Raw genomic sequence first — 11,058 nt, forward strand, 5'->3', positions numbered from 1 at the left:
ACGTCTTTCATTTTTTAAAACCAGAAATGAAGCCGCTAGGTTCATACCAACAATATGCGTTCACATAACGCATTTCCTAATACAGTAAACAACAGCTTATTTCCATTTGATTAAAAGAAAAAGTTTTATGTCCAGTATAAAAAAAAAGTTCTCCAACGAAAATACACTTATCACGCTAGAGCAGAAAAAAATAAATAAAGTAAGACCAATAAAGAATTAAAAAAATGCAGCTGGGCCGGAATGAAGACAAAACTCACCAACAAGTTCCCCGATAAACGATGACAGAACCGAGGTACAGGGTCGTTCAAATACTCGACTTTACTCTCTTGTTTCCGGCTTCAACGAGGGAGCAAAAAGCTGACGAGTTTGGTGGCTCATTTGTTCGGGTACGGCTCAATTGAACACTCCGTGCACGTCAGCGCTTCGCAGACCGGAACCATCCAATCCAGATAGAATTGAAAGATAAGAAGAAAAAAAGCTATGGTTCCAGAACCCGCGCTCTGCCGACTAATTACCGTTCAGTCAAACGGAGCGCACTAGCAACTGTCCGCTCTAGTTAATTACATCGTCCCCAAGCAACGTGAACATTGCCTTGTTTCTCCTCCTCTCCAAGAGTGGTGGCAAGTGTAGGACTTCCGCGTTTTCGGCCGGGGCGGGAGCATTGGTGAGAAATCGTTCATTACCGGAGGAAGTCGAGCGCACTCAAGAAACGCAATTTGAACTTTTCACCTTGTTTCAGTGGGGCGCGTTCATTCTGCGTCCCGCGCTCCCAAAATACGTCAGGCACCTCGTGACGACTCAATGAGTTGTGCTTAGCGAGAGCCTTAGACTCTACTGCTATATTGGCATAGAGAACCATTTCGTGGATATGAAATAGGGCGCTTCCTTTTCCCGTTTTGTGTTTCTCAAAAATCAAGGGGTAAAAATCGGGCTCTTTTATCCAAGATGGTAATCGGAAAGAAATCAGATTTTTACATTAATTATTGTGAAGTTCGGGTCCTATTTAGAAATGTAAAAGTATAATTAACAATTAATCGACTTGAATGCAAAAATTATTTTGTTTACGTACCATATACAAGATAGCGCTGAAACATGGTAAGAGCTGACATGACCTATTACCTACAGTTTTCACAAATCCTTGTGGCCTACATAATATTTTGCATGCGCAGCATCTGTGTCCATTCTAGACATGTCCGCTTTTCCAACATATTGACCTATTCCGTGTACGTTCGCACCCAGCCACCGAACAGGCGTATCCGGTATGGGCGACGAAAAAATACTAAAACGTTTCAAACTGTAATTAGTAAAAAAATAGAGGGGAGGCAAGACGAGAATGTGTGACGGTTACGCTTATATCCTAAATGCCTTCTATTGGCGTAGCGACGGCAAAACAATGTTTTCGCCCATACTGGAAGTGACCTCAATTCAAGATGGCAGCGCCCTTGCGGAACAGTATAGAGGACGTTTTCTCAGCATTACAGCTTACGGACATATGACATGCGTAATGTGAATGGATGGATGGTAATGGCTATACGCTTTGTAACGGGCGGCAGCTTGCGCCACCTAGCCTAACATTTCGTCCTATCTCACATTTTGTTTTCTCTTTTTGTTTTGCGAAGGGTAAAAAAAAAAGAAGGGCAAAGAATGTCACACAATGGACATAAGGGAAACATTTGAGGGATCAATCAATATCACTAAAGTTCACTGTATCCTAACGAATCTATTAGGATTATTTCTCAGGTCCGGAGCCAGCGCACGTGTCCCTACCTACTCTTTGTTTTCTAGAAAATATTTCCGGAACAACGTAATTACAGTTGGTGACAGACCAAGAACGAAGTGGACGCCCCTCCCACCTCTTTGCACTTTAAGACAGCGAATGCTGGAGAAAAGGTCGTCACCTCTCCAGCAATCGCTCTGCTAAGGTGAAAAGAAGTGGGAGGGGCTTACATTTTGTTCTTGACCTGTCACCTACTGTAGGAAGATGCTAGAATTCAGCTTCCGAATTCTGGGAAAATTTAGGTGTAACTTGAATTTTCAAGAAACATATTGCGGGTGTAAATATCGGGTTTTACCTGAAAACGAAAGACCCTACACTATATGGGATGTCTAGTTGAGAGCACGTCTGTATTTAGGCTGGCGACGTGAAGCCAATTTGTGGCAGGTTGTTCCTTTTTTTCTTACTTGCTCCAGAGGGGGCCTCAAGAGAGCGTTCAGAGCTGAAGTTCTCATCTTGGGTCAGTGTTTTGCTTGTATTGTAGATTATAATAAACTCTTTCTTTATTTTTTTTTTTTTTTGTAATCGCGTGATATCTTTACGCCAAGAGGGATCCGGTGCGTCTACATTATTGCAAAGCACTTGGAAGAACCAATCACTGCAAACTGCGTAATAAGCTTCGACCATTGACGAAACTAAAAATAAGCTTAACTTTAGACCTAAGAAAAAACAGTCTACCCTATGACAGGGACCGTAACATTTCGCGTGCTTATGACATGCTCAGTCTTTCGGCGCTGACTCATTTTTGTTCTTTTTTAGCTCGTAAAATACTTTGAGCCTCGTGTGTCACCGACCTCTCTCCGTATAGATTGCCACAATCGACTCTCCCAAGCCCTGTGTAAGAAAGGACAGGCTCCGGAATTCTTAGAGTTCACCTGGCACAATAAAGTGTGTCGCAACCTAAAACAAGACCACTGAGGCATACCGTTAAGGGATAACACCAGGAACGTGGTTATAATTAGGCGACACTGCGTGCATTGCCGCTGAAAAAGTCTCGAACCACATCTTCGTAGCTCTGAACAGCTATAAGAGCCACGAAGACACGCCGAGAAAAGAGGTTCTTAATGCAGAGTGCAAGTTCGTCTGCTACTTGTACAGGGGTTGCGATGATGTCAGAACGCCAAGCTCTTATTGGCTGACAGAAAAAGAATAGTGGGTATAGACCTCAAGGCATCTAGCATTGAGCTCTACCCACTTTATCCTTTCAATCATAGCCAATCAGAGCTCGGCGTTGCCCTGACGCCACTGCAACTCCTGCGCAAGAGGCAGACGACTTTCTCTCCGCGTTAGGAATTAAGGACCACGAGCCTAGATGGGGGGCTTTCTGTAGACTCATTTTGCAGCTGAAGCCCATGTTGTTCGAAACAATGAGGTTTATGCACGATAGCAGACTGAAAAAGCACGACTAACATTAAAGAAAGCCCCAGAAAGTCTACTAACTTCAACGTATTGTTTTTTTTTTCTCGAAGCAAAGCGCCTAAGAAAAAAAGATAGAGGAAAATAGGTGCAAGCAGTTGTCCTCAGAGCATCTGATCTCTTCTGTCCCTGCCTGTAGGCGTTTTACCCCAGGAATGTGCGAGCAACTAGCCCAACCTGTCGTCTTTAGGCTTTCGTGCGTAGTCCGCCTTGCGCCCCTCCCCTGTGATTGTGCAAAGCATTCAGAGATTCTAACAACTGGCATGTTCATTGCGAAGGGGGTCTAGTGATGTTGGAGGGAGAAACATATTGAAGTACGGTACGTACTTCCAAATACGCAATGAGGAAAAATGAAGACACCGTAACCAGACTAAAATTCGGTTATCTTCTTGTTAATAGAAGAAACCCCGTCGAAGTTACTCGTCCACAGCACCCTCAGACAAATAAGAAACTTCATGAATGATCTTCAGGAACCATAATGAACAATGAGCAACACTGTCATGGCTATAGTTTCATTCACCTTAACTGAGGCCAAAAACTATGGACTACAAAAATAACGTGATTCTTGCTTTAGATTTAGAACAAGCCTCTCCTGTACAAATGCCCGGGAGCTGGATCTTTCAGCAAAATTTAAAGCCTCTGTGTCGAACGTAGCTATAAAGCTAAAGAGGCTAGTTGCTTCATTAAACTCTGTATTGCTAGTTTGCTAGCCTTCGCTACTAATAATACGGAAGATGCTGCAATCAGTAATTCTAACGTCCTTCATAAGCGAAATCAAACAATGATGGTATACCATTCAAGTAGCTCGACACGTTTGTAACTGTGACACCACCATGAATCGGAACCACTAGATGCCCATAAAAATAATTTAAATCGTATATTTCAACCCGTAAGTTCAAACATACCATCGAAACTACGAGCATTAAAGTTCTCAACTCGTTCGTCTAAAACAGATCGAGTCTAGCTCAGCAGAGCCGTTCTGACTGTGCCATACGGTTACAGAAGTACGGTTACCATATCACTATTGTTCGATGAAGCTGCGTGAAAAACTTTTCAGACAGATCAACCATTCACAATTGCCTTGAGATTGTTAGCTATACATCAAGACTTCGAGATGGATGGAAGAGACAAGCGTACGTACCGATCACGTAGTCGTACTCTTTCCTCAGATGCTCGCTCTGAAAGGGTACCACCCTCTCCCCGAACCGCACAAACAGGAACGCCGTGAACGGGATGATGGCCGGGATGAAGGGAATATCCAAGGCAATCGCCATGGCACCGCCGCTACGTTCGCCCAAAATGCGACGACGCTCGCCCCAGCCACTCGCCAATTCACACGAAACACACGGACCAATCGAGTACAGGCGGCGGAATCGAACCTTCGTTGTCACCACTCACTCAAGGCGGTCATTGCGGACGTCGCCGCCGAGTTTTCGGAAGGCCGAGAGGCACGCGTGACACATTGGGGTAACCGTGGCGGGGAGGTGTCGTTGCACGGTGAAGCCAACAGAGCACGGGGAGCCGGCGTCTTGCTCTCTGAAGCGTTCTTGCCGAACTTGACCGAGAAACCAGGAGAGAAGCCGGCGACGAAACTTCGGCGGCGGGAAGAAGGGCCACCGGCTCCCACTACTTCAGACGGCTGAGCGAAAACAGAACAGCATCTACCCGCTGGGCGAAGCCGAAAAACCGGCGAGATAAACGTCGACGAGGATTTTTCGGCCGGGTCCTTCTCTTCCCCGCGGCAGAGCCACCCGCTTCTTTCTGGTTTGCTGGCCCCCCTCCCCTCCCCCTTCTATCCCCTCTCCCTCTTCCGTCTTACTTTGGCTCTTGTTCGCCTTGTGCAAATAAGGCGAGGGCGAGCGACGAGAGGGTAGGGTCCTGTCCCAGATTCAGTAGGGTGTCTCTTCAAGATGGAAAGGATGGCGCTGGACGTGCGCTCGCGCACGTGCCAGCGGGGCAATCGGTGTAGACCTGCTTGCATGCTCTTGAAAAGTGCAGAGTTTTCGAAGAGGGTGGGGGGGATGAGTAGTTGGGTCTACTGCAGTGCGATGGCCTCCCCTCCTGGCTGCCTTGGGGCGCGGCTGTGTTCCTGGTGACCTTGAGTAGGCACAGCCGTCGTGTGTCCCTCCGGCGAAGGGGTCACGGATGGTTCGGGGTCTGATAGCACCTTTTGTTAAAACTACTGTGGTGGTTGGGGGATTAGGAATGGAAAGTTTCTTGCTTCTTTCTGTTTGTGTGTGCCGGCTCGCGAGACGCGGAGAACAAATCTGGCCGGTTTTTCTGGGTTTTTTTTCTTTGCGCCGAGGACGACGGGGTTACTCGACTTCGTGTGTATTTTCCCCGGCTTTTGTTATATTTATTTTACTTTTCTTTTTTTAACCAACACTGCAGGACCTGGACCGAGGAAACTCCAGAGTAGCACGACTATTCTTTTCTCGCATAAAAATATTTGGTTAGCTTGGGGAACTAATTACAGCGATGACGAGCCAAGACACATCGGTAGAGGGCTACGGTTTCGGTGAGCCGCTCGGGGTGTATAGGGAGAAGGAATTATGCGCGTGACAACGTTTTGCCGGAATGCACTCCACATGGGGAGAGCTGTCGTGTGCATCGGTCGAATTGGCTCACGCGAGCGTTGACTTATTTTTCTCTGCCGAGTTTTGCGGGAATGCGGTAGCGGAAGTTCTATTGTTTTTAGGTAGGCTAACTCATTTTACTGCATTGATATGCTGTTAAGTGAATCACTTCACTGTGTAGAGTAAGTTAATTACTCCACTGAGTATAGTAAGTCAGTTACTCGACTGAGTTAATTGCTTCACTAAGTTTAGTAAACAGGATAGCTGGGCGAGTTGGTATGTATTCATAATGGAACAGCGCAAATTTTAAAGAACCAGGGGAAGGAACTGGACAGGACGAGCGCTGACTAACAACTGAAAAGTTTATTATCACTAAGTTCGCACACATAAAAAAAAGAATAAGCATTCTTTTAGCTTTTGTGATTTTCTGAGTGACGGGTAAAGCATAAAAACCATTGTATTCCCATAGACAAAATTAATCCATTTAAAATAAAGAGAAGAAATAAAACAACCCTGAGAGTTGCTGTGGCGTCTACTCTCCTAAAACAATGGTAGTGGTAGTAAAAGCTAGAACATGGATCTGCACCAATTTTACGACAGGAAGCGGAAGATCTCAGCTGTGCATGACTGGCTGTACTCAGGTCATCGAGTCCTGTTGCCGCAAGAGATCACTTTGAAGGACATTGCTAGCATTAAAACTTGGGTTTGGACTAGTTGGTCCATTGCTGTATAAAAGATTAAAAAGCGCGAACAAACGGGGACAGTGAAGAAACACGGACGACAGGATAGGCGCATCGCTCTCAACTGGTTTTTCAACTGGTCACATATATATACACACAATCCGTGCTCTATCATGAAGCAGCGCCCAGTCTGCCCAATGCAGACTCTGCCGCAACTAAACGGTCTTGTACACCAGGCTGGTGACACACGTGGTATATCGCAGCGCGCGTTTCTTGGAACACAGTGCTTTTTTTCTGCCTTGTCAACATCGGACAGATCCTAGCACGTTTACACAATGCCGAAAAGACCACAGTAATGTCGTATGTGACAGGTACATTTTCTTAGATTATGAGACACGGTATGCATGTAGGGAATGACGTGTACTCGTTTCCCTTCTTTACTTGCCTCGCTGCCTTTTTTTCTTCATTTTAGCTTTTGAAGAAGGCTCTCGCAACAGTTAGAGATTAGGTTTTAGGGGGTATCCCGCTCCTTTTCACCTTTGTGTGCATGCATTCCTTGTCTCATAATCTAAAAAAAAGGTAGCTGGCAGATACGATATTAACGTTGTCTTTTCGGCACCGGCTATAAATTTGCTAGGATCTGTCCGATGTTGACAAGGCCGAAAAAAAAAAACACCGTGTTCCAAGAAACACGTGGTGCGCAATATATGGCGTGTGTCACCAACGTGGTGTACGCGATTCCGTTTAGTTGTGACAGAGTCTACATTGGACCACGGCCGGACTGGAAGCGCGCGCTCTTCTTCTCTTCTTACGGCTTTTGCAACTGGGGCAATCGCCACCTCCCACCGCAATTCGCGGAAGCGCTGTCACCTCACCCCTGGGCTACCCTTTGCCGTTTGCACAGAGCGCGTCTGACAGTGTATCTCAGAGCTGTCGCAACTTGCGGCCGAGATTTTTATAGCCTTTGACACCTGATCCTTACGTTTAGACCTTCAGCCATTATCTAATGCGCTTCTGATGGGCCCATAACGGTGAATATGTGACGCACACCTCCGACAGATTCGGGAGTAAAAAGTGGTAAGTAGAGACAGCGAATGCAATTGCGGAAAAACTATACTCGTCTTTACTTCCAGGACTTCTGTTGCAACTCAAGAACAGAAGGAGACGGACCCCTTCTACGTGGAGGAACTTTAAATGATAAATAATTCGTACACTCTCGTGAAATGTAAGCAGGCCCAATCTATATATTGCCGTGGTCTGCATCATCGTTTCGTAGGCCGCACATGAAGTCGGTCAGCTGCTCTAGACGAGGGTGTATAGTCCGTATAATTTTCGCACAGTGCATATTATAGCCTAAAGTGCTTCCTTGAGGGCTTGTGCACATTTCCAGCTGATTCTTCGTTTTTGTCCGTGACCGTCTTTGCATGGTTAATCAGAAGTATTCTGAGGAACCGTTGCCAAAACAACAACCTACGAAGCTCGAACACCAGCGCAAAGCAGCTCGAAGGGACTCTCCGAGTGGGGTGAAGTGGGGTGAGGTGGTTAAGCTCCTGGCGGCAAGCAAGTGAACTACATACGGAGAAAAAATGCCATTGACTCCCGGGCGATTGCAAAGGCCGTAAGAAGAGAAAGAGAGCGCGCACTTCCAGTCCGGCCGTGATTGGGCAGACTGGGCGCTGCTTCAATGATAGAGCAAGAGAGCATAATCTGTGTGTGCACAACAACGCGGGGGACCATTTTGCTCATCATACTAGGCGATGTGCGTGTAAAGGACCTAATTTTTACGAAGTGTTTAAGAAAGGCAAAAGACAAAACGGAAAGTGAGATTAGAGAGGCACTTTACACACACACACACACACAAAAAAAAAAAAAAAAGAAGAAGCAATTGCGTCACCGCCTTGTCTCTGTATTCTGCTTCAGAGTGAAATGGTGTTTCTGGACGGTTGCCTTTGGTTGTGGCGGTTGAGTCCGATGTGGTTTGGGAAATGTTTGTATATATAGGTGACGATGGTGACAATAAACAAACAATTGAGAGTGAAGCGCCTGTCCTCTCGTCCGTGCTTCTTCATTGTCCCCGCTTGTTAGCGCTTTTTAACCTTTTTTTATTCAGTACTGCTAGGTCTTGAAAATGCAGGCATTAAACACTGTGAAAAACCCGAGACTTGGAAAAATAGTTACCAGTCCTTGTTCTCGCGCTTTAAGACGAAAAGATAGAGATAGAGAAAGAGAGAGAGACAGCCGTTTTATTAAAAGAAACACGAAATCCGGTGTGGGTTATTCTAGCCGATAAGCCGGCTTTGACAATAAATGTAGGTAATAGTTCTTCTCTGGAGTACAGTAGAAACAAAATGTCGGCCTCTCAGAAAGCAGTAGTTAATTACTTTTGATTATAATGTAATTAATGGAAAGGTGCAAGCGAAATGCACGAGGATGACAATAACATATCCTGGAGAAGAGGAACAAGGGGACAAAGGACAAACATAAATCTCCAAACACAGTTAAATTTTTGGTGCGCGGCCGATAATATGATTATTAACTTGATTATTTGTAATACTGGCATCAGTGAAGGTCAGTTATTTTCTATTCTATGGAAACGTACATGTTTCAAACGTAAACAGGATTTACTCTTGCTTATCTGAAATCATATATTTTCTAGGAAGTACTTCGCTCTGCGTATCAATTAATATATATATATATATAGAGAGAGAGAGAGAGAGAGATTTTTTTTACAGTCTGTTTTAATTTTACAGTATGTTGATATTTCGTTTTGCATGTACAAATATGGCTGACTGTGGGCCGTAAACACACACCTTTAGGTTTATTTTTTAGTTCTTAACCCGTCTAGCTCTTAATGTCTACGTCAGTGCAACATCGCAAGGCACTTGTCCAAGCTACAGTTCGTTTCAGCTTCGGTCCGAGCGCGGCCGATGTTATGAGCCGAAGGGCCAATCAAACTGCGAGAGGCACAACGCCATGGCGTGCTCTCTGCAGTTGATAGGACCAGCCGGTATTCGCCGTCTCTCTGTGCGCGCTCCTCCGCCGGCTAGTCCTATCAAGCACAGAAAGCACGCAATGACGTCGCGCTTTTTGCGCTGTTTGATTGGCCCTTTGGCTCATTACATCGGCCGCGCTCGGACCGAAGCTGAAACGAAGTATAGACCATTCCATTTAGCGCTCTCTGGGCGGCACCATTTTGTTCGACAGCAGCGCCCTCTCCGCACATCCGGGAAGTTCAGCGGGTTCGGCGGGGTAAAACGAGAGAGAGGGCACGCGCCAGACTCCGCTAGCAGCAGTGTTGCCATTTTAGCGATTTTGTCGCTAGATTTAGCGATTTTCTATACCTTTAGCGACGGATTTTTTTTATTTAGCGGCTAGCGACTTTTTTAGCGACTTCGGTGTTCAACCGTAATCTTGTTATTTTGAACAATTTTAGAGATGCTCGCGGGCTAAACCCTTTTGCTCCTCTAGCCGAGTTTGCTTTGGATATATGCTCAATTTAGCGGCGCGCTTAAAAACAATGTCTACACTGTAAACAATGCGGACCTGCAGACCATCTCTCCCGCGCCCACGTACCCACGTGCCCTCCGCCAAACGTTGAGAAGATTGTGGAACTGTTTAGGGAGGTGTCAGGTGGACATAATTTTACCTGGGAATTGCCTGTGAATAAGTGCATTCAGTTTTCAGACATTTTGATCCTTTCTTTTAAGAACATGGCTGTTGGCAGTATTGTCCGCACACTAAGAAAAGCCTGGTTTTGTTTGAAAGTGCTCACTCTAAACTGGTAAAGAGGGATATAGCCTTGACAAGTGCGGCTCTGGAAAAAAAGTTGCAATCAGCAGATGAAAATCAGTCCTGAACGACAATCAAAAAGGTTAAGAGAAATTACAAATATTATAACAAATAAAAACCGTCCTATTTGTTTTTCAGTGTAAGTTTAACCTATCAAAATACCTGAGATATGGTTATTTAAGGTGCACTTATTTAAAAGGGTTTAAAAAGCTTTTGGAATTCAGCGAATATTTTAGCGACTTCCTGGCGAATCTAGCGACTGTTTACTGACTTCCTGGTCTCAATTTAGCGGCGCGCGCAAAAAAAAAAAGATGGTAACACTGGCTAGCAGACGACAAACCGGGAGGTTGCCGTTCTCCATCTTTGGGCTGTATCGGCGGGCTCTACCGAACATCGAACTCTCGCTCGTGGCTGCCGTTGTGGAGTGGTTCGCGTTCTTAGAATAGTTGTGGCTACTCCAAAATCAGCCTATAGCTCTCTGTTGTTCTATTTCGGTAAATGATCAACTAGCATATATTTTTTCCGTTACTTAAATAGCAGTTGAGACAGCCGGCAGTACTACCCTCAACTACTGCGATTATTGCGGTAGGAGAGCACGTTTTATTTATTATTTCAGACCTCTACTCACGGTCGCTAAAGACCTACACCAGTACAAACTTTTGTATAGTAAAAAAGGTACAGCAACCGGATTTTCTTTTCACCAAAGAGACCGGCCAATCGGACACTGTTTTCCCTATTTTTGTTATTTATTTCCACGCAGGTAACAGCGTAATTGGACCCTGTAAGTCTTTTTATCTAGCATCGTATTACACGATAACTGGCA

At 45.3% G+C, this 11,058-nt stretch overlaps 1 protein-coding gene across 1 annotated transcript in view; it reads right to left on the reverse strand.

Moving 5' to 3' along the window:
• Nucleotides 1-4,464, reverse strand: part of LOC8023303 (glucose dehydrogenase [FAD, quinone]-like) — a 111,058-nt gene extending 106,594 nt beyond the window's left edge. Inside the window, exon 1 of the mRNA XM_040223565.1 lies at nt 4,332-4,464. Within this exon, the coding sequence (XP_040079499.1) occupies nt 4,332-4,464 (133 nt within the window). The remainder of the gene's footprint in view (nt 1-4,331) is intronic.
• Between the last annotated feature and the right edge of the window lie 6,594 nt (nt 4,465-11,058).

This window comes from Ixodes scapularis, unplaced genomic scaffold, assembly GCF_016920785.2.
Source record: "Ixodes scapularis isolate PalLabHiFi unplaced genomic scaffold, ASM1692078v2 PGA_scaffold4__175_contigs__length_147842914, whole genome shotgun sequence".
In the NCBI taxonomy this organism is placed as follows: Eukaryota; Metazoa; Arthropoda; class Arachnida; order Ixodida; family Ixodidae; genus Ixodes; species Ixodes scapularis.